Here is a 24,627-nt window from a genome sequence, read left to right on the forward strand (position 1 = left end):
ACTAGCAGCCAATACCATGAACAGAGGCCATAAAACAATGCAGAAAGATAATCATCTTTTCTAAAATACAGACTGTTTTATGAGCTTTGTACAGCCTTCAGGATATCTGCAATCAGAACTATGTGTCTTTGGCAAACAGTCTCTCTCAGCAAAGAGGTGATCTCTATAAAACATTCTATTTTGTACAACAATCTTAGCTCCAGCACTCTCATTGACATCTGTTCGCTGTTATTTAATTTTAGTTCTGTTTTCTCAATTCATTTCAAGTGTTATATTTTTCAGATTGTTACATGCTAACTAATGCCAAATAGTTTTTTTTATTTTAGTTAACAAAATTAGATTCTTGTTATTTTATCAAGCATAAGTAAACAAAAGCTTGTACACAAAATTTCTTTTTCTGCACAACTTTGCTTTTGATAGGATAAAATATGGATGAAAACATTAATTCTTGAGAGTGTGTGATACATTAAAGCTTAACTTTCAAAACTATTTTATTAAATTTTTAATATATATATATATATGTAGCAAATTAGTTTAATTTTTCTACATCATATCCTAAGCTTCTAACCTAATCTAATGAGGCATGCAACAACTAGTGATCATGAAAGCAGAATGTATACCAGTATTGTGTTAATAAATATATTTAATTTAAACTGGTAATTTACTAGTTGCAGCAAGTTTTTTTTAGGTGAAGGAAAGCAAATCATTAGTGACGAGAAATTACACTCCTGTTTTCATCCTTATTATACCCAAGAATGAGCGAATATCTTCACAACTAGGCAACATATATATAGCTGTTGGCTTCATATTAAGTTACTCTATAGCTCATAATATAATCTCTTCTCAGATGTATATCCTTCATGGGTCTAGCTCTGAGTAATGATAATCTCAATAGATCAAAAGGAGTGTGCTCTGCATTCTAGGATACAGAGCAACTTGAAGTTACTTCTCTAAGTAGCATAGTCATGAAGATATTTCATGCGCAAACTTTTGTCTAACACATAGGTAAAATAAGAATGAAAATAAGAAATAGAATTTTATCAAGTATAATTTAATGCTGTTATTTTCCTTAAAATGGTTCTTGATAGAGCCAACATATTGCCACTGATTCTGTTAGTAAAGTGATTATAATATGCTACCAGTTATTTAAGTTTAAAGGATATTCACTGTTGTATATTAACTTTTAATATTATGTGGTATGTCCTTTCTTTAAAAATGAAATGATATGTATATGTTACAGTAAAAACTGGAAATTGGCTAGAACTAGTAAAAACTTCTGCTGCACACTGGTATTGCCTAGTAAGAACTAGAGTATTGAAATATCTAAAGACTTCTTTTTACTGATAATTGAAACCTAAAAACCCACATCTAAAATACAATTCATAGTATTTATTAATATGCATTACCATACCAATTACTGATGTACACCAGTTATAAGGTTTCAGGCCAAGGATTTGTCAAATATAATTATACAAAATATTGTTCTTCAAAATCTAAACTTAGCCTCTGAAAGGAAGAATATCACATGCAATAAATGTCACAATAGCACTTCATGCTAAGAACATCAGAAAATAATGATATTTATGTTTTGAATAATTTTTTTTTTTTAAATCTTGAAATTGAGTTTCAATTTTTTTAAAAAAAAAATTTTATTACATTTCAGTACTCAAGTTCTTACAATGAATACTAATTTTGTTGAACACAGTTTGGAGGTTCTTAGGTTTTAATCAGAAGAATTATTTAGAATGAATTTTGGGTTTTTACTATAGCATATACTGTAAATTGTATAAGGACAGATGGGGAAAAAAATCTAAAATAATATAATTACAAAAATAAATAGCAGTGCTACCCAAACAGCAAGCATGCTAGTATTGAAAATTTGGAAACTAGTTGCACTGCTAACTAATTGTTAACCAATATCAAGTTGTAGATATATTAAATCTACATTTATCTGAATTTATTAAAATATTTGAAATTAATTCAATTAGGAAAACAGAATACAACCAAATTAGCTAGCTCATAATTTTTTTTATAATTTTGAATAGCTTTTTAATTTTGGTATATTTCTTTTGATTTTAGTAACTTATCTCATTGCCTTCATTAAAGAATTTTGCATAATGCATTTATAATGATTTATGTGATGACAGAATGTTGTCAGATTGTTGAATATTTGTAATTATTGTCAGAAAAATAGAATACCGCTTATACCATAAAAAAGTGTCTTTCTATTTTAAATATAGGATTTTTGCTTTTAATTTCATTTTTTTAGAAAACTGCAGAAATATAAATATAATTAAATTATAAAATTTAATTATATATTTATATAATTAAATTTTAAGTAAGTTAGGTGCATGTATGTGTAAGGCAGATATAGACCTTATTCAAGTCTCCAGGAAAAAATTAACAAATAGTAACAAAAGCTAATATTAAAGTAAGATTCCTTGACATTTCTTGAGCACATATCATTTCAGTTTGAAATTAAATTTTCAGCATTTACGGTTTCTCATATGAAAATTACTGAAACTCAATTCTTAATTTTAAAAAAAGTGATTAAAAATTAGCTTTTTTTAAGTGTCACTTAAAATAGGTAATTATTATTCGGCCTGAATATCCACACCTGGATGATATTCAGGCAGTATAATTACCTCAGTTTAAGTCTTTTGTTCATTCTACAAATTTTTGAAGAAAGAATTCTTTTATAAAAATCACAATTTATGAACTTTGAGGGAGGAGAAATACTGCAATGAATTAAGCAAGATGAAATATAATTGGTTGTATGACAGTTTAGCTTGCATGTAGTAATGATATACATGCATATAAATCGATATACTGATTTTTAGATAAATATATAACTGTTAACATGCCTATTACTAAACAGGATCTGAAAATCTACACAATTCATTAATCCAGCTGTTTGTTGAGATTAATGGAACTTATTTGAGAAATGTCACATTTTATTTTTGTTTATTTTTTGTCAGTAATAAAAAAACTGACCAATAATCACAAAGGGAACTGGAGGTGATGAAACAGTTATGGAGTACTTTGTTTTCAATAAATATCGCTGTCACATTTACTTAAGCTCTAACTGGGATAAACAATCAAGTTCTAATCCCACTGGTAAATACATGTCACTTTTTTTCTTGGCAAAATATCTTTCTACTTTCACATCAATGTTTATTCTTCTTTGGTCATCAACATAAGCTTTCTGAATGTGAAGCATCTCAAACTCATGTATTATGAATACTTTCAGGATTTGCATCATCTGCACTGGATACTGTACAGTCATTATCCTTCTCACTGCAGCCTGGCTGGTCTGGTAAATCACTGTCTAGCCATGAATTTAGTGAAAGATGGAGAGATGATGGTGCTGATGATGATGTATGAAAAGGACTAATAAGTTTTATTTCAGCAGTTGCATTATCTTGGTTATGAACCAAAGGAGAAACAGAAAGATTTCCTATGTCATCATCAGGTTGTGAATTAGCAGGAGAAAGAGGCCTATGCACAGGAACATGAATTACTTGTATATCTCCATGATGGTGGTGGTGATGATGTTGGTGATGAAGGTCCTCTTCAAGGTTAAGTACACTCTCTTGACTTCCACTATACTGAAATATAAGAAAAAAAAATACATTTATATGATGCAATAAACTGAAACATTATATTTTCAAAAGATAATTTTAAATATACAAAGAAAAAAAAAGTTACCTCTCTGCAGTGGTTTCATAGTCATGGGAGTTTCTATGGCTTAATCTATTCTTTACCTACTTGGTAAAAAGATGAATGTTCTATCATTCAACTCTTTTGCTGACCATTTTTTCTTTGTTTTCAGTTAACCACTCTTAGATGAAAGCCACTGTAATTATTAGAAACCTACTCATAGTATATTGTTTAAGGAAATTAACAACGTAGACTTGATAATAACTAAAAATATTTAATTATTACTTCCTATATTTCACTGAAGTTAAATTGGCATCTTCAGAGATTAATAAGCTGGTATTAAACACATCCATGCAGGCATACTTCAGTAACAAAGATGGAACAGGAGAGATTTAGGAAGACCTATTGGCTTTGGTTGGGTGTTCTTGGCCATTGGTGAGACTGTCTGCCAATGAGGGTTTCCCATATTGGGGTCAGTTTGATATAACCATATTTGTTAAGGTTGGGATAGTTGGTAAGAGCTACAGCAAATTCGAAGAAATACCTCTCAAACTTAAATTTGCTTTGATAGAACAAGGTGGCTTTTTTTCTACCAGATCCTGTGCCAGGTATCCAAGACATGGTCTGCTAATCAGATTAGTAGACCATTAAATTATGCATAGCCACAGAATAGTTATTACTCTATCATTTCAAAATATTTTTGAATCGCCCCCAAATCCCTGGCCTCATCAATTTCCTGTAGTTCAATTCCATCAACGTAGCAAGCAGCTTTTGATCTTTTTCTTACCAAAGTGTATGATCTTATGTGCCAAATTAAACTGGCTTCTTCCTCCCCCCCCCCCAATACTTCCAGTCTATTTTAATTCTCCTACAGAACATTGGCTATCTCTCTTCTCAATTTTACAATATCAGCAAACAAGTGGATATTTCTCCTTAAATCATTTCCTATATCACTGATGTACAAATTAAATAGCAGTAACCAAGTAAGAGGAGCCCTGTAGTATGCCACTAGTCACTGCTACTCATATATACTACTCTTTGATGTCACTCTTTCATATCCAAACCCCATTTGCTCCAATTCACTTCATTTGTTTCAACAATACCACATGGAACATTGTTAGTTTCGTGAGGTATTGATGAATGCCTTTAAAAAGTTCAGCACTATCATTTCTGTGTAGCTATTTCCTTTATCCGATTCAAATTGTCACTATTATTAAAAGTGAGATTACCAAAGCAAGATCTACTTATAAAACCATGCTGATCCCAACACCACACAGAGTATGATATTCCTATCCATCTATTCCTGAATTCTGCCTCTGAGCAACTTCTGTAGTATGTTAACCATCACTTCCAGGATGCTAACTGGTCTGCAAAAAGAACTATTTTTCCCTCTTTCCACTTCCTAGACACCTTCCCAAAGCTGAGGCTTAAAGAGCTGGTAAGAGGAGCTGCCAATTTCCTTACACATTCTTGTAATGTATGGGCTGATATACCATAATAAATTTAGTTTAATCCTTTATCCAAGTGTGTGCAAACAAAGTTTGCGCCTGAAAGTATCTTCAGGACTGGGGTAAAGTGGTGCAACACCAGGCGACTCCTTGCAAAGGTGGAGCAAGCTACCAACACTCCTATCTAAGTATCTCCCATAATGCAAAACACATCTCCTTACGGATATGTATAATGTTATTAAGGGAAGGACCATGTGTTCCTAAGGTCATATTTGCAAGGTTCTGCGATGCTTCCAATTCAACTTTCACTTCATCTCTCTCTCTGTTACATCCATGCAAAATTATTACTCAATAATTAACTATTTTGCCTGCTTCTGTTACCTACCTATTTATCAGTACTCATTAAAGTTATCCTTATATAGTCACTCTTCTCTTACTCTCCACATAGTAAACTCTCTGGAATTTTCTTTGGCCTGCTTAGGCTTCCCCCTCAATATTTTTTTGCATTTCTTACCACATTGGCCACTCTTCTTACCTTTGCTACTTCTCATGAGCTTGCTGATCACCTTTCCTGCTTAATAATTCTCCATCATCCATCTAATTCCAAACCTGATTTATCCTCCTGACTGGGTATTGCTTTCTTCAAACACTCATCAATTATCTCCCATTAAGTGTTAACATCTTTCTCTCTAGTTTCTTGTGATATGGTACTGCTCCAATCTGGCTCCTTAGTTTAGCATATTCAAATACTTTGTAATTCCATGTCTGGCAATCTTCTAGAAAAAGATCTCATGATCTGTTCCCAACTGGATGCAATGTTACTATCTTTGTTATTGACGAGTTTTCAGATGCTATCACCAGAACCAGAAGTAGAATACTTAGTAGCTATTTACATAGCTACTAAGTATTCTTAGTAGCTATGTAAATTCTATTTCCTTTTCTCCTTACGATCTGTCCCTGTAGATAAAGTCTCCAGTACTCATTACTCACCCTGCACTTACTGTGCTAATTTGCTAATGCATGCCATGTACATTCTCCTTTGCATCCACTAGCTTAATAGCAAGTGGGTGCAAAGGAGATATATTTCATATATATATATCATATATATATATGAAATATATATATTGTAACTGGTATTTACTTGGATTGGAGACATTTTAAATCATAATTTTACTGACTAGGAACACCGAGATAAGGTAAGATAAAAACTTTAATTAAAACACAACTAGTTTCGTCGGAATGCCGACTTCTTCGGGTGTACAAATTATCACAAACTGGAAAAATAGCAAGGTAAAACATGGACTTATAATAACAAGTTAGAAATATATATGCATATATTTCACCTTGTTGGCTTCTATCTCAGCATATTTGTTGGTATAGATAAATCCTATTTAAGATGCAAATAATCTTTATCAGGGCTTTTCAACTAAAGGTGAGTTAACTGGTCTCATACAGAGGTAACAGGGTTTTTCTTCCCAGAAACACAGGTTTTTCCTGCAAACAGGCACACTAGTTCCATGAACACATACATCTACAGACAAAAAATACTATTGGACAAGGAAGGCGATGGGAAACAACCTCATTCTATAATAATTCCCTAGTAAAGTAGCACTGCTATCCCACCAACCATCAGGTTGAAGAGAGAGAGATGAAGAAGCCTCTATCTCTATCTCCTCTGTCTGTTCCATGCTGAACAGACATGGATGCAATGTCATCATTAGCAAAATCCCTTCCCATCCTGTTCTTTCATCTTCTCTGAAAATACTACAAGCATTGCATGCTATCCCTATGAATACCATCATCCTCTGTTAACCAAGTTGAACTAATGAATGCCAAAAACCTCCTCCTCCATCCAGGTGATTCTGGCATTAGTATACATAAACCGCAGTATCCCCTTTTGTCTAAAATCTCCTTCACCCCTTGTGCTGACTATCCCACACAATTTCAGAATGTGAAAAGCTACATTCAGAATCATTTGATTATTATTCCACTCACTTGCCTCAAGGATGTATGCACACATACCTGCATTCTTCCTAAGAATTCTAGTTTCCAATTCTGTACTTCCTAACTCTCACTGAACACTTTCTCAAGTCACCTTACTTCAAATCCATTCAAATGCAAACCACCAGCCTTATATTAAGTCCTTTTGTCCAACTCACTCCTCACATCTACAAATTCCATGCCATTCCTCCTACCCAACCTATGCATTGGCTCATGCCAGCTTGGTTAGCCGAGCAGTTAATGTATCCACTCTTCAACCAACAGGTTGCACGTTTGAATCCCACCCAGCATGGATGTTTGCAATTGTCTTTAGGTGGGAGATGAATTTCATCATTCAGTGTGAAACCACCATCCTGCTTATAGGAGACCTGAAGTGGCTTGACAAAGTTCCATGGTTGATCTCTAGATCAGGGTTTGAGAACTAAATAAAAATACAACAAAATGTATAAAATTCATAAACAAAATAGGAAAAATAATTTCTTAGCCCACTCACAGTATGCATGAATCAGGTTTACCAAAAACATTTCATGTTTTATCCTCAATGCTTCATATACATGAATTTCTTGAAGTATGTTATTGTAAGTCAGTGAGAACTACTTTTTCATTTTGCCTAGGCTTACAATATATTTAAAAATTAATAAATAAACTTTGATTTTATTAACAAAATTCTAAACAAAAGGATTTAAAATTATTTAAGATAAAAATATTTTTCCTTACCACAAATCCATAAAATCTTAAAATATCCATTTTGCACATAGGACATGATCTCTGGTCAATAAGCCATGGATCAACACATGGCTTATGAAATATGTGTCTACAAAAAAAAATAAATAAATGAATAATAATAAACAATAGAAAAATCAAATACTAATCTCAAAAAATCTAGTTTGGGTCACAATAGATATACATATATTGAAATTAATCTTTTGCATTTGGCAGCATCCTAAGATGAAATTTTATTAGATATATATAATTTTCTGCAAATAAAGACAGTTAAAATTTTAAATGAATACAAACAACTGTATTAATTTGAGGTCGTTAACAGACCTTTCATGGAGTCAGGCAGAAGATTAATTATTTTCATGCCTGGTGTGAAATTATCTTGCTGAGAAATCTCAGGTGGCTTGCAAAAAAAATTCCATGTTTGGTCTCTAATCAGGATTCTTGGAATATCTAGGTGTAAGATACTATATGTGAGACAGGTTTAGAACCATTCATGTGTGTGATGCACACATAAAAAAGTTAACAGACTTATGAGGGTTGTCACACCACTAGTAACATATCTATTGCATTGTACCTTAAACTCATTTACATTCTTCTCAATCACAACTTCCAGCAACATTTTCCATTGTTCTGTGGCAAGTAGGAGGAAGAATGACTATGGAAGGATAACTTTAATGAGTATAGATAGATGAAAGAGGCAGATAAAATTGCTGAGCTACTGAGTGACTACTTTGAAAGGGTATAATCCTTCAAGTGAAGATATTGTTATAGCAGAGGTGACAGGGACTGATATGAAAACAGAGGTTATAACGAACTGGAAGTACTTAAGATATTGCAGAATCTGAATGCAAATACAGCTGTGGGATTGGATGAGATTTTGGCTTGTGTTTTAAGAGAATGTGCAGGGGAGGGAAACTGACAATGCCTTTTGACTAGGCTATATAATTTAAGTCTCATCTCTGGCAAAGTTCCAAGAGAGTGGAAGGAGGGCAAAATAATTATTTTGCATAAAGGGAGGATCTACGTCTGTGGTAGCAAATTAGCAGACAGATCAGTATCTCAGGAGTGGCAGTAAAAGTACTAGAAAAGTTAGTCAAAAAGAGAATTCAGGAATGGGTGGATAAGAAGATGATAATCTTTGAGGAGTACTATGGTTTTGTGAAGGGGTTGGTCATGCCTTAGTAATTTAGTAACTTTTTATAATAAAGTGACAGCTAAGTTGGATAAAGGGAATGGCTACATGATGATACTACTGGATTTCCGACGTCCAGCCCTTGCAGTGGTACATGCCATGGCATGTACCATTGCAAGGGCTGGACGTCGATAGAGCATTTACAGGAGGTTATGGCTGATTGTATACCTAAGGTCCGAATAGTGAAACAAGTAGGGGTTAGATGGATGAATAACACCATTAAGCTTGAGCTGCAAAAAAAAAAAACAACTATGGAGGGAATTTAAAGAAAGGGGTGACCTGCAGGCACACGAACGGTATAAAGTGCAGGCTAGAAGGGTAACGAGTGTGGTAAAAACAGCAAAAGCCGATTATGAAAAGAAACTAGCTATGCAAGCAAAAGAGAATCCCAAACAGTTCTTTCAATATGCTGTAAGTAAGAAAAAACTGTACATGGCAAAATGATTTTAAGGAATGACAATGGTAAAGAGTACACTAAACCAGTCGATATAGTGGAGTTACTGAGCGAGCACTATGCAAAAGTATATCACCCAGGTGGTGACGTTGAAAAAATGAAGGAACCATTAGTTTATATGGGAATTGTGATGAGTGAAGTGGAGGTCAATAGTCTATTACAGAACCTTAATGTGAATACATCTGTGGGACTGGATGGTATACCGGCACGGGTCTTGCATGAAGCGGCTAAGGAATTATCAGTGCCCTTGACCATGTTGTTTAATCTGAGTCTCGGGTCTGGCTTGGTCCCGAAGGCATGGAAAGAGGGGAAAATAGTTTCACTGCATAAAGGAGGATCCAAGACTATGGTTGCAAATTACCGACCGATCAGCATATCAGGAGTCGTTGTCAAGGTCTTGGAGAAAGTAGTCAAGGGAAAAATACAGGAATGGATTGATGAAAATGAGATACTGTACAGAAGACAGCATGGCTTTGTGAAGGGTAGATCATGCCTCAGTAACTTGCTCAAGTTTTATAACAAGGTGACGGCTGAACTGGATAAGGGAAATGGGTTTACAGTGATACTGCTGGACCTGGCAAAGGCGTTTGACAGGATACCACATGGAATTCTAATCCGTAAACTACAACATATGGGAATGGATATAGGGTTGGTGAGATGGATAGCTGGGTGGTTGATGGAGAGATATCAAAGAGTAGTTTATTCAGGAGTAGAGTCCAAAAGACGGCCTGTGACTAGTGGTGTGCCACAGGGTTCTGTTCTTGGACCACTGCTGTTTAATCTGTTCATTAACGATATAGGGAAGGGTCTAAGTGGGACAGTTCATTTGTTCGCTGATGATGCAAAGTTGGGTAGGGCAATAGTGAATGCAGAAGATGTCAAAGTCTTGCAAGATGACTTAGATAGATTGGAGTTCTGGACTAAGGAGAATGGATGTCAATTTAATGTGACAAAATGTAAGGTTATGCATTTAGGAGTGAAAAGATTAGCAGCAGTATACCACATTGGTGGAACTGTACTCCAAGAGATTGATGAGGCCAGGGACTTGGGAGTGTTGGTGGATAGGGAGATGAAGTTTAGCGGGCACATTGCGAAAGTAGCTAAATCAGCTCATCAACTCACTTGGTTGTTGAAAAATACCTTGACGAGCAGAGACAAGCAAGTTATTGTACCTCTGTACCGAGCCCTGATAAGACCTCATCTCGACTACTGTGCCCAGATTTGGTCACCTCAGTTCCTTCTTGATGGGGAGGAGGTGGAGAGGATCCAGAGGTGAGTGACTAAGATGATAGCAGGTCTATGGAATGAACCATGTGAGAACAGGTTGAAGATTTGTGGGTTGCAGAAACTAGTTGATAGGTGGAAAAGGGGAGATATGATTGAGACATTCAAATTGCTAAAAGGATTCTATAGGATTAATTCAGAGGATATTTTTGAGATCAGGACTGGTGGTGGGAGAACTAGGGGACACCCATGGAAGCTGGGTAAGAGCGTGGTTAGCAGGGGTGTTAGAGCTGGGTTCTTTACTTTTAGAGTGGTGAATGAGTGGAATAAGCTGCCAGAGTCTGTTGTGGGTGCTATGACAGTGAGCGAGTTCAAGGCAAGGTATGATAGATACTGTGAGAATGTTGAACAGTTGTGTGAACATGATGTTTAGGGCCTCCCTCGATGAGTCTAAGGACTCCCTGGAGTAGCCCATAATAATATTAATAATAATAATAATTTTGCAAAGGAGTTTGACAGGATACTACATGGAACTCTATTACACAGACTGCAACAAATGGCAATGAATATGAAACTGATCATATCTATAAAAGCATGGCTGATGGACAGATACCAAAAAAGTAGTATATGGAGGAGAAGGCAGGGATGACTAATGGTGTGCCATAGGGCTGTGTGCTTGGACTACTGCTTTTTAATTTGTATATAAATGATATACAAAATAATGTGAAGGGAGATATTGTTGTTTGCTGATGATGTAAAGTTGAGTAGGATAACAGTTAATCAAGGTGATGTCTAAAGCTTGCAGAATGATTTACAAGTAAATAGGTTGACAGTATGGGCAAAACATAATGAATGTCAATTTAATATGGAAAAGTGGTGTAAAGTTATGCATTCTGAAATACAAAGATTACAAGCTGTGTGCCACATTGAGGAAACTGTATACCAGGAAATTGATGAAGTCAGGGATTTGGGGTTGGTAGAAGATAGAGAGTTGAAGTTTAGAGCACATATTACTAAAGCAAGCAGGGTAGCTCACAGGATTATTTGGTTATTGAAGAATGCACTAACAAGCAGAGATAAGGGAGTTATCATTAGTCTTTATAAACCCTTAATAAAACTACATCTGGATTACTGTACTCGGGTCTGGTCACCTGGGTTTCATGGGGTTGAGGAAGTGGTGGAGAGGATCCAAAGATGGTTAGTGGTCTGTAGAATGCTTCTTATGAAGAGAGACCGTGGGTTGCAAAAGTTGGTTGATAGGTAAAAAAAGGTGGGGATATGATAGAAACATTTAAGTTGCTTAAAGGATTTTATATGATTAATATAAAGGAAATATTTCAGCACTTGGCTAGAAGGAGCAAAATAAAGAGTGTGTCATTAGCAATAACATGAGGGCTAGATTTTTCATTGGAGTGGTGAATGAATAGAATGGGTTGTCTGAGTCAGTTGTGACTGCTTTGTCTGTTAATGGTTTCAAGGAGAGGGATGATAGATATTGTGCTAAGGTTGAAAGTTTATTCACTTGGTCATACCATAAAGATGGCATGAAATTATACTCTTGGTTTAATCTTTTATCCAAGTGTAAGCAAACAGTTTGCACGTGAAGTTTCTTCATAACTAGGTTATTAGGCTATTTGTATTGTATATAGAGGATAATGAATTCGCATCAATTGCCTTAGTATTCTATAATGCAAAGCATGCCACCTTTTGGAAGTCTATAATGTTAAGCATTATGGGAAGCACCACCCCAGACTACTTTTGACCCTTACTAAGCTCTCATTAGTGTGAACCAAACCCAGAAGTAATACCAAGGTTTAATGCAGGAGTCATATATGTCTCATATAAGTAGTGAAAAGGAGTGTCACATTATTATTAAAATAAATACTCTGGATCAGAGATAATGTTTCACTTTCAATAAATAAGTTGTGAAGATACATGTATAAATTTTGCTTGCTTACACTTGGATAAAGGATTAAACCAAGAGCAAATTTGTTGGCATCTTAATTTATATTATTATAACCAAGTGAAAAAACATCTATCTCTGATTCAGAGGATTTTAATAATAAGGTGATACACATTTTCACTACTTGCATATGGGAAATATATGACTTCAACCTTCATATCACTGGTGTAAGGCAGGGTTGAGTTGTTTAATGTCTGAGTGTATTGTTGAATATAATCAATTGGATTATGAGAAAAGTTACAGGTGCAAGATGAGGAAATCAATCAAATCCTATGTCACAGAAGATCCAGATGAAGTCAAAAGGTATTATGCTGATAATACCTTTTCACATCTTTACTGTACACCTTTTTGCTACTTGTATATGGGAAATATACGACTTCTACATTACATCAGCCTTAACTACTTCTTGGTAGTGACCCTTCCATAATGCTTAACATTATACACTTCTGAAAGGTGGTGTGCTTTGCATTATGGGATACTATGAGCAATTGATGTGAAGTCATTAGCCTCTGTATACAAATAGCCTAGTTGTGAAGATATTTCACACACAAACTTTGTTTGCTTTCACTTAGATAAAGGATTAAACCAAGAATATAATTTCTTGGCATCTTTAATTTATATTGTGTTGATAGTTTGGGTCTCTCATGAGTCTTGGGACTCCATGGAGGTGCCCATGAAATAATAATTTATATGAAGCTGGTAAGACTTAACAAAACTGACTGACTTAGGCTATGCAAGCTTCTATTTTATAAAATCTACAACAATCAAATTGCAAGGCTCATGCTATTAATACTTAATATAACAAATACAAATATTAATACAATGGTTTGGAAAATACTATCATAAATGATTTTACAGTAAAATTTTACCATGCGTACACGTACACACACACACACACACACACACACACAAATTTTGCTATGCTGAAGTAGGCACATTAAATGATACAGAAACATACTGCTACCTGCACAAAGTGCTGATGTGCTTATGTATAGGTTTTGCAACCTTTCAGGTATGGAGATACTTTAAAAAAAAATTACTACTTACTTGCATGGTAAATGTCTGACTATCTCTCCTATTTTAAAGGGCTCAATGCACACAGCACAACATTCCAAGTCCCCTTCAGTTTCCTAGAGGAAAAGAAACAGCATGAGCCTAACAGAAAATTAGTAAATAGCATTTTCAAAAACTGAAGTTATCCTGAAGTAAATAATTCATCTTGTTAACTGTTTTTTCATACTTACAATTCAAATTAATTGTTTAATCCATAAGTTGAACTATAATAAATATAAAAGCATTTGGATTTGATTGTTTTATATATTTCCCAGCAAATGCAACTGCCTGCTCAGGAATAAGAAATGTAATGAAGTTACACGAAATTCAATAAATGATATGAATTCTAAAAATAAAAAAAAAGGAAAACATAAATAACAGTACATATTCTTGTGGATCAAGTTATCTTGTTTCAGTAATAATAACAATTCACTTGGCAATCCATTAACAATTAATCTGTTTTTTCTTAATCAAACTAGAAGAGATTGTTATTATTTTCTCAGATATCTCCAATAGTCAAAGAATGAGAGAGCTATACTTACCATTATTCATACAATACCTGTCATGCTTCTCCTTGAGCACATTTACCATCAAAGCACTCAGCTACCTCTGCCAATCCATTCCACTCATTCATCATCCTCCAAACAAAAACTCTAGTCCTAATACCTTGCTAACCACACTCTTACACAATTTCCTAAGGTTACCCCTTTTTTTCTCTCCCTTCTTACCATATATTTAATAATCAAACTCCTTGAACATTTTTCTTTTTTTTATATAAAACAAGAAAGAAGATAGGAAGAATAAGTCTCTCTTGATGCAGAAAACACCACTGTAGTTCTGGGTGACTTCTCATATATATAAGAAAGAGTTCATCACAAAAGCAATGTGATTGTGTTTGACTCTTTTTTGGGGAGGGGGAGGAATTCTAGTACTTTTCATGTCGATCTAAATATAGCTGTATTAAACATAGTTGTATTAGGTTGATTAATAGTCCATCTCTTACCAACTCATTCCTCCCACTTTTGCACAGGTGTTTGGTTTTTGCAATATATGTATTCTATAAATATTTCCAATGCAAATGTTAATATGAAATAGCATCAATAATTTCCCCACTCAATACTAAGTCTGTTGGAACACACACATAGCTGCTGCCCAACATCCCTTCACAGTATACCTTGAAACCCACAGAATAAATATCTTTTCCTTTTATTATTCCACAATAAAAATAAATATATTTTTATTGTGGAACAGTATTTCCCCTTATGTATTTCCCAAAGAATACAATACAATATACATGCTTTTAAATCAAATGTAGACAAGTTTCTTCCTTCCCAACCCAGAGATTAGAGATGAGTTTGTATCTGTGCAGCTTGGTTGGCACTGGTACGATATTGTGCCACTGCCTGCACTGGATTTTTGCATCAGCTTTAATGCTTGCAGTCTCATATGGAAAGTTCCACTGGAAGTAGAATGCACTGACGACTGTGGAGAAAAGGATGCAGGTGGGATAACTGATCCATTGACATCAGCAAGTGCTAGATTTTTCTGTAGATGGTGAGTAGGAGAGGCAGAAAAGCACCCATTGATGTGAGTTGGAAAGTAGGTGTAGGTATTTGTGAATTTCTGGTAAGAATTTGGATGTCTTGCACTGTTGTGTGAGGTCTGGAAAAGCTTTGGCAGCTAGTAATTTTACTTGCTGGTACTGTGATTTTGCTTTAGATTTTTTTTTTTTTTAGTGGCAGTTGTTCAAGCTGCCAAAAATTAAGTTTTTTTTTTTTTTTATTGTTCTGATTCTGCCCAGTTCCAAGTGGAAAAGATGATGTACATTTGTGGGGTATAGTATGTGACACAGTTCTTGGCATTTTCAGCACTGGAGAGCATCTTGATAAAAGCTTGACAACTGGAAAGGTATTGGTGTATCAACCATTCGGAGGATCGGGGAATGCCGAAGAGCTCTGGTGGCTTTTTTGAAGAATATGTAATAGAGTACATGAATATGTGTGTTTCATCTGTAAGGTCTTGAGGAAGAAGATGATTCTGAAGGAGTAGCTTGTGCTGAGTAGCATTTCCAGTTTTTTCCATAGGAAACATATAACTGATGATTTAATATTGTGAAGAAAGTCTTCAGGTGGTGTAAGAATTTTGAGTGTGCCACAGAATGCTGGATGCCTTCATGGTTTATGAGGAGCATTCTTCCTTTAAGAGAGGCGATTGCTCATACATTGTATCATGTCTCCAGGTTGTGTAGTTCTGTTTAGTTCAGCATGTTATAGGTTTGGGTGTTGCATAGGTAAATCCACATGTATTTTTGCCTTTCATCTGACCAGCTGTGTTTAAATGGAGTGTTGGTTCTGGATTTCCAGTTGCCTGTCCATAAGCCATTACTTTTTCTGTATGCCCATTGCTCCTGCATACACATTTCATGATTGATGTTCATTTTTCCTCATTTCTTATTGCAATTCCTTGAATAAATTTTTTATATATTTATCATTTATTTTATTTTTTTTGTTTATGTGAATCTCATGCAAAAGATTGTAATTCTACAGTATTTTAGTGCTGTAGACGGAGTGGACCTAGGATTTTTTTTCTATTAACTTATACATTTTTTTTGTATTATTTATTTACTTTTTTACATATTCCAGAATCCTGCTCTACAGACCAAATAGAACTTTTTCAAGCCACTTGAGACTGCCAATAAGCAGCACAGTAATCTCACAATGGACAATGAAATTCATCTCCTACTTAAAGATAATCACAAACATCTATTCCCATGGTGGAATTCAGAACTACAGCTTGTTGTTGGAGAGTGGATATGCTAATCACTCAGCCAACATTTGTTGCCAACCAGACTGGCAAATGTTTAAGGAACACTCCACAGACCAGTCACAATCTTAGTAATTTAACCATGGATTCTCTCCTCCACTTCCTCATCCACGAGGAATCCAAGAAAACAAACTGCATGCAGTAGTCCAAGTGAGGCCTTATTAAAGCCTTATGAAGAGGAATAATAACCTCCCTATCCCTGCTTGTCGACACCCAAGTAATCTGATGAACTCTTTTGGCTACATTTGCAAATTACTTCTGAACTTAAACCCCCTGTCTATCACCCCAAAATCACTGTCCTCATCAATTTCTCACCTTATACTTAGACATCTGAAGCTGTTATTCTTTGCCTATTCTTTAATGTATTTAAGTCATCCTGCAGGATATATCATCTTCATTGACCATTGTTCTTCCTAGCTTTGCAACATCAACAGCTTTCCTTAGTACAATGCTGGATGAATGCCTTTCTATGCCTCTTCCATCTTGACTGATCTTGTGAATCTTTCCACCATAAATGTCCACAACATCTTTTTATCTCATCATTCCATCTTACTGCTGGTCTATCTGGTGTCCATTCTGTTGTTCTCTTTGTCCATCTATTGTCAAACATTCTCGTTACATGTCCTGCCCAGTGTCATTTATTATCTTCTATCATTGACGCAATGTCCATTGCCTTTTCTTCTTATTCAAATATCATTCTTTTGATCTATGTTATTCCCAAAATGGCTCTTTTCATCATGTTTCTTTATGTTGTTTTCAGTTTCTCCAACTTTTTTGGTTTTGCTACCACAGGTCATTGTTGGGAGTACACACTAGTTGTAGATCTTTCTTTTTAAGCAGTTTGGTAAATTGCCTTTAAATATTACTGATTGCTAAATTGTTTGGTAAGTTTTGTAAATTACCAGCCTGGTTGACCAAGTTGTTAGCTTATCCACTCTCCAGTCAAAAGGTTGAGAATTCAAATCGGTGGTGGACAGTAGATGGCGTTGGTGTAGATCAGTGGTTCCTAAACTTATTTGGCTTACCGCCCCGTTTTCAGAAAAAAATTTATTCAGCACACCCCTCCCCCGGAAACTACTTTCTAAGACCTGACCAGCTCTACCTGATACATATAAAAGAAAATCATATGAAAATCAGATCAGCAGTTCTCGAATTTTAAGCGAACAAACAGATAGATACAGAAACAAATTTGTATTTTATTATACATCTAGTACATATTTTTGAAGTTTGGAAATAAGAAAAACCTTGGAACTGAAATTTTAAAACTTTATTGAAATCAACAAAAGAAACATAACTAGTAATTAGATTACGGAATTAACAACGCATAACAAGGATATTAATTGAAGGCAATTTTAATGAATAACTTCAATATTTCAGCAATGTCACGTTGCCATCTTCAGGAACATAATAATATGGTATGTGTACACAAGCACTAACAAAAGCAAATTAGGAAGAAGGCAAGAAACTAATATTGTTCCTAAAGTCCTAATGGTGCCCTCTGGCAGGCTAATTTGGTTATATTGGCTGTTGGGCTGAAGTTCTCAAAATATAAGTCTCCCAAATTTGGGGTAGTTTCATGCACCCAAATTTGTTGGGGTTTGGAACGTTTTTTAGAGCTGCTGATGATTCCTTGAATAATCTTTTGTACTTAAACTTGCTGTGGTGTATTATTTTAGTTTTCTTCCAACGAATTCTATGGTGGGTATCTAAGACATGGTCTGCCAGCCCAGAGTGGCTGTACTGGTGAAACCGGATGTAGTCTTTGTGTTCAGAAATCCTGATATTTGCTGTCCTGCCTGTTTGGCCAAAGTAGGACAATTTGCAGCTGCAAGGGACCTGGTAGGTCTAGGGGAAGTGGTTGGTCTTTGGTAGAGCAGATAAGGGATGCCAACTTTTTATATGGTCTATAACAAGAAGTCAGGTCATATTTTTTGAGGATCTCGGTTATTTTCTCAGAGGTGCCCTGGATGTAGGGGATGGTGTTAGATTTGGTGTAATCTTTATTGAGGAGGAGGAGAGAGGGAGTTGTGGTTTGCTGGTTTAGTATTTTTTGGGGTTATAGCCATTGGCTAAGAAAGTGTCGAGGATGTGGTTTAGTTCAGTGGTTAGGGCATCGTCATGTGAGCAGATTAATTTTACCCTGTTATATAGTGTTTTTTATAACCCCGTATTGTTGTGGCAGGGGGGATTGCTCGTGAATGTATCTGCCTGTATGGGTGGGTTTTCTGTAAACAGAGAAAACCAAAGATCTATCAAGCTGGCGAGTGATTAAAGTGTCTAGGAAGGGAAGGGTGTTGTTTTCCTCTTTTTCTAAGGTGAACTGGACTCTGGGGTGTTGGTTGTTTAAGTGTGTTAGGAAGGAGTAGAGTGTATCTGAGTCATGTGGCCAAATAGCGAACACATCATCCACGTATGAAAGCCAAATAGTGGGTTTTTGTGGGGCAGAGTTTAAGTCTTTCTCTTCAAAGGTCTCCATAAAGAAATTGGCCAAGGGGTGCAGAAAGTAGTGAACCCATGGATGTCCCCTCTATCTGTTTGTAGAATTTTCCTTGCCAAATGAAATAGCCTGAGTTCATTGTGAACTGAAATAGGGCTGAGATATTGGGAAGAAACTTGGCTTGGATGAGCGCTAGGTTTTTTTGAGTGGGACATTAATGAATAGGGAGGAGACGTCAAAACTGACCATTATGTCAGTTTATTGGAGTGAGAGGTTTTCTATACTGGCTTTAAAGTGGGCTGAGTTTTTTTATGTGTGAAGGTTGGCTAATTTATATGTGGAGAAATCAATGCCATCCACTATGGGACGTAATGGCACATTTTGTTTATGTATTTTTGGGAGTCCATGTAATCGGGGGGGGGTCTAGAGTTATAAGGTTTTAGTTTGTTAGTGACTTCCACAGGTCAAGAAGTGACTTTCTTAAGGAGTCTGTGGATAGTTCTAATCTGAGAGCTGGTAGGATTATATTCAATAGGGAGATAGGTAGTACGGTCTAGTACTAAAGCATTAAGCTTACTTTTGTAGTCCTTTTGATTGAGCACCACAGTGCCGTTTCCCTTATCCGCTTTGGTGATTACTATTTTTTTATTTTTCTTCATTTGTAGTAGAGCTGCATATGATCCATGATCTTTGGACGATTCTTTATGACGTCTCATGCACTTCAGCAAGAAAAGAATTCGAAAAAATACATAGTCAGCACTTGAAAAAATACGAAAACCTGATAAAGAATTCTACTTCCTTATCACAGCCACCACTCAACACTGTAGTCAACCTCTCGTCTGTAGTTTTAAAGCCTGAAGCACTCACCACACTTTCACGTGGCCACAATTTCCCCCTAGCTCCTAAAGGAATACCTGCCGAGGAAATCATGATCCAAATAGACCGTGGAATTCGCAACCTTCCTAACCATATCGCCAACAACATCAGACTGGATATAGCCGGTGTTCTCACCAAAGGAAAACCTCCAAAAACCAACTTATCCAAAGATGAATATGCAGCTCTACTAGAAATGAAGAAAAACGAAAAAATAGTAATCACCAAAGCGGATAAGGGAAACGCCACTGTGGTGCTCAATCAAAAGGATTACAAAGGTAAGCTTAATGCTTTAGTACAAGACCGTACTACCTACCTCCCTATTGAATATAATCCTACCAGCTCTCAGATTAGAACTGTCCACAGACTCCTTAAGAAAGTCACTTCTTGGCCTGTGGAAGTCACTAAAACCTTATAACTCTAGACCCCCCCCCCTGATTATATGGACTCCCAAAAATACATAAACAAAATGTGCCATTACGTAGTGGATGGGATCGATTCCCCCACATATAAATTAGCCAAACATTTAGCCAAAACGCTCACACACTATACTGACAATACACCATCACACATAAAAAACTCAGCCCACTTTAAAGCCAGTATAGAAAACCTCTCACTCCAACACACTGACATAATGGTCAGTTTTGACGTCTCCTCCTTATTCATTAATGTCCCACTCAAAGAAACCCTACAGCTCATCCAAGCCAAGTTTCCTCCAGATATCTTGCCCTATTTCAGTTCACAATGAACTCAGGCTATTTTGTTTGGCAAGGAAAATTCTACAAACAGATAGAGGGGACATCCATGGGTTCACCACTTTCCCCACCCTTGGCCAATTTCTTTATGGAGACCTTTGAAGAGAAAGACTTAAACTCCGCCCCACAAATCCCACTATTTGGCTTTGATATGTGGATGATGTGTTCGCTATTTGGCCACATGGCTCAGATACACTCCACTCCTTCCTAACACACTTAAACAATCAACACCCCAGAGTCCAGTTCACCTTGGAAAAAGAAGAAAACAACACCCTCCCCTTCCTAGACACTCTAATCACTCGCCTTCTTGATGGATCTTTGGTTTTCTCTGTTTACAGAAAACCCACCCATACAGGCAGATACATTCACGAGCAATCCCCCCTGCCACAACAATATGGGGTTATAAAAACACTATAACAGGGCAAAATTAATCTGCTCAGATGACGATGCCCTAACCACTGAACTAAACCACATCCTCAACACTTTCTTAGCCAATGGCTATAATCCCCAAAAAATACTAAAACCAGCAAACCACAACCCCCCATTCCCCTCCTCCACAATAAAGATTACACCTAATCTGTCACCATCCTCTACATCCAGGGCACCTCTGAGAAAATAACCAAGATCCTCAAAAAATATGGCCTGACTTCTTGTTATAGACCATATAAAAAGTTGGCATCCCTTATCCGCTCTACCAAAGACCAACCACTTCCCCTAGAACTACCTGGTGTATACCAGGTCCCTTGCAGCTGCAAATTGTCCTACTTTGGCCAAACAGGCAGGACAGCAAATATCAGGATTTCTGAACACAAAGACTACATCCGGTTTCACCAGTACAGCCACTCTGGGCTGGTAGACCATGCCTTAGATACCCACCATAGAATTCGTTGGAAGAAAACTAAAATAATACACCACAGCAAGTTTAAGTACAAAAGATTATTCAAGGAATCATCAGCAGCTCTAAAAAACATTCCAAACCTCAACAAATTTGGGTGCATGAAACTACCCCAAATTTGGGAAACTTACATTATGAGAACTTCAGCCCAACAGCCAATATAGCCAAATTAGCCTGCCAGAGGGCACCATTAGGACTTTAGGAACAATATTAGTTTCTTGCCTTCTTTCTCATTTACTTTTGTTAGTGCCTGCGTGCACATATCATATTATTATGTTCCTGAAGATGCAACGTGACGTTGCGAAAATACTGAAGTTATTCATTAAAGATGCCTTTAATTAATATCCTTTTTATGTGTTGTTAATTCCATAAGCTAATTACCAGTTATGTATGACCAACGTATAAGCTTTGCTACTAGAATAACAAAAGAAACAAAAATTGCATATAAACATATGACAAGTCAGAGCTGAAAATTTAATAACACTATTAAAATTAAGAAAACAAACATAAATTGCACATATGTAAAAGTGCACATAAAATAGTAAATAACAATCAGTAATATTAAAACCACATGTAACTCCATTACTTCGTGCAAACTAGGCTGGATTCCTCAAAAAACGTGGTACTCTAGAGCACATTCACCACATCAGAAGACTAATAGAAAGTTCAAAGGACAAGAATCTACCATTGCTTTTGAACTTTATTGACTTGACTAAAGAATTTGATTCTGTTGACAGGGAACGACTATGGAAAACGCTCAAACTCAAACTTTATGGCATTCCACCTAAACTTATCAGGGCAATCAAGGCACCCCTACCAGGGATATCAAGCCACAGTACTAGTTAACGGAGACAAAACAGACAGTTTTCCCATCACCACAGGAGTTCTACAGGGAGATACTCTGGCCCCATATCTCTTCATCATAGTGATTGACTATATTTTTAAATTAATGCAAATTAAATCTGGAATCCTTATCAAAGACCCATATATACAGATGCACCTTGAAGACCTGAGCTTTGCAGATGATATAGTCCTCATTGACTCCAACATTCCAGATGCCCAAAACCGCTTCAACAGCTTTTAGTCCAAATATTCTGCGGAGAACCGCAGAAATATTTGGACTAAAAATAAACTCCCAAAAAACAAAGATATTAAAACATCAGACAGATAGGCACATCTATATAAATCAAAATGATCACCTTGAAGAAGTAGAGGACTTTGTATACCTTGGATCACACATCTCAGACTCCTTAACAGACATTAAAACAAGAAAACAGAAAGCACTGCAGTTCCACAGGTCTTAATAAAGTATGGAAAGCGAGCCTCATCCTCAAAGGAGATGAAGATTCATCTTTACAAGTGCACCAGCCAGTCTATCTTTCTGTGTGGCTCCCAGACCTAAAGCAGCAACCAATATTATAAATAGCTTTGGAACTACTTGTTTAAGAAATACCCACATTTCCAACTCTACTATATTAGATGAAACCCAACAAGATCCACTAGTCAGTGCTGTTCAAAGAAACCAAATAAAATGGCTCGGCCACCAACTCAGACATCCAACCTCTGTACCCTTTGATGCTCTGGTCCTCTACGTCCCTACAGATGGAAAAAGAAAAAGAGGCAGACCCCGAACTCCATATTGGAAACACATCAGCAATATTCTCCCCATTTCCCTCCAACTCTCTGCATCAGAGATCCGTCAATTAGCATATGACAGAGAAATGTGGTTTTCCTTTATGTCATAACAACCTTCAAGTCCTATCTTAGTGTACACAGACTACTTATTTGTTTTGATTGGTTTCCCTATTTATAATTGTAAAATTATAAATAAATGATGATGATGATGATGATGAATATTAAAAACAATCCTAATGAGAAGGATGAGTCTGGTTTGCTTCTACCAATTTATTATATTTGGCTATATATTTGTCAGCAGCATTCTTAAATCACTGCAATCAGCTATTTGCAATTGGTTTCTTTTTTTAGTTAAAAGATTTGTGACCACACTGAATATGATGATGGAAATACAATTAAAAACTTTTTTACTACAGCCCACAATCCAGGATAAAGTATAGACATCTGATTTTGCAACCAGCACTGTTGGTACCCATTTTTGAATTTTAATTCCTCATTTGTTGTTACTTTATCAGTTCTTGCAGTTGTAGAGATTCTTCTGTGTTTATACTTGAAAATGGGTTGAAAACCCAATCAGGTATTTTCATTTCAAGAATATCTTTAAATTGTTGGTTGAAATCATGATGGAGAGTCTCCAAGTGCTGACAATAGCTGACCACGTTTTCATCATATTTTTCCACTGTTGATAGATTTGGAAACTAGCTGAATTCTCCTCATTCTAAGTTTCATTTGTACAGGACAAGTATTGACACAAACGCAGAAATAACAGCTTTTGTTTTTATTAAATTCAGCTCATCTCCTTGGAGCTGTAGATTTGTTTCATTAAATTTGTTAAACAAGTCGGTCAAATAAGCTATGTCACTTTTGAAATTAATCAAGGTGGCTCATAAAGAATCATCTATGTTTCCTAAAAACTGTAGAACTGAGTTAAAGAGTTTATAAAATCAATTCAAACAGGCACTCTTTGATAGGCAACGAACTTCTGTATGGAGCAGCAAGCAACTGAGTTCATCGTTTTCAATACAAAGGTGTCCAAATAATCTGTCATTCAATGAATGACTTTTGATTTTGTAATTACATAATGTAATGACCTGTGTAGGTGATCACTCAGGTATTTAGCAATTAAATGTTGATGAATCACACAGTGTACAGTGAATACATTTGGCACTGCCTCTTTGAAATATGCAATAAAACCACAATAGTGCCCTACCATAGCTGGAACACCATCGGTAACAACTGACAAGATATTATACAGAGGGATTTCTTTTTCTTTAAAACACTCTTCCAATGCATGAAATATCAATTCTCCTTTAGTGTCAGTTAGCAAATAACTCTTGGCAAACTTTTTCTTCTTTTATGTATCGTACATATGCTAAAAGTAAGGCTTCATTTCCTGGTAAAGTAGTCTAATCAAGAGGCTACTTTTATAAACAACCCAGCTCTCTCTATACATTGTATAGAGAGCTGGGTTGTTTTTAAATGTTCACATAA

General features: G+C 35.9%; 1 protein-coding gene across 1 annotated transcript in view; it reads right to left on the reverse strand.

The window, feature by feature from the left end:
- Positions 1 to 2,497: 2,497 nt before the first annotated feature.
- LOC150100744 (RING finger protein 150-like) overlaps positions 2,498 to 24,627 on the reverse strand; it is a 143,118-nt gene continuing 120,988 nt past the window's right edge. The window contains exons 4-6 of the mRNA XM_090401879.1: positions 13,713 to 13,795; positions 7,827 to 7,923; positions 2,498 to 3,608 (exon numbers count right to left, since the gene is read on the reverse strand). Coding sequence (XP_090258005.1) covers positions 3,228 to 3,608; positions 7,827 to 7,923; positions 13,713 to 13,795 — 561 coding nt within the window. The 3' untranslated portion in view covers positions 2,498 to 3,227. The remainder of the gene's footprint in view (positions 3,609 to 7,826; positions 7,924 to 13,712; positions 13,796 to 24,627) is intronic.

This window comes from Typopeltis vanoorti, chromosome 12, assembly GCF_054136105.1.
Source record: "Typopeltis vanoorti isolate ZY-2024b chromosome 12, IOZ_Tvanoo_1.0, whole genome shotgun sequence".
Taxonomy (NCBI): Eukaryota; Metazoa; Arthropoda; class Arachnida; order Uropygi; family Thelyphonidae; genus Typopeltis; species Typopeltis vanoorti.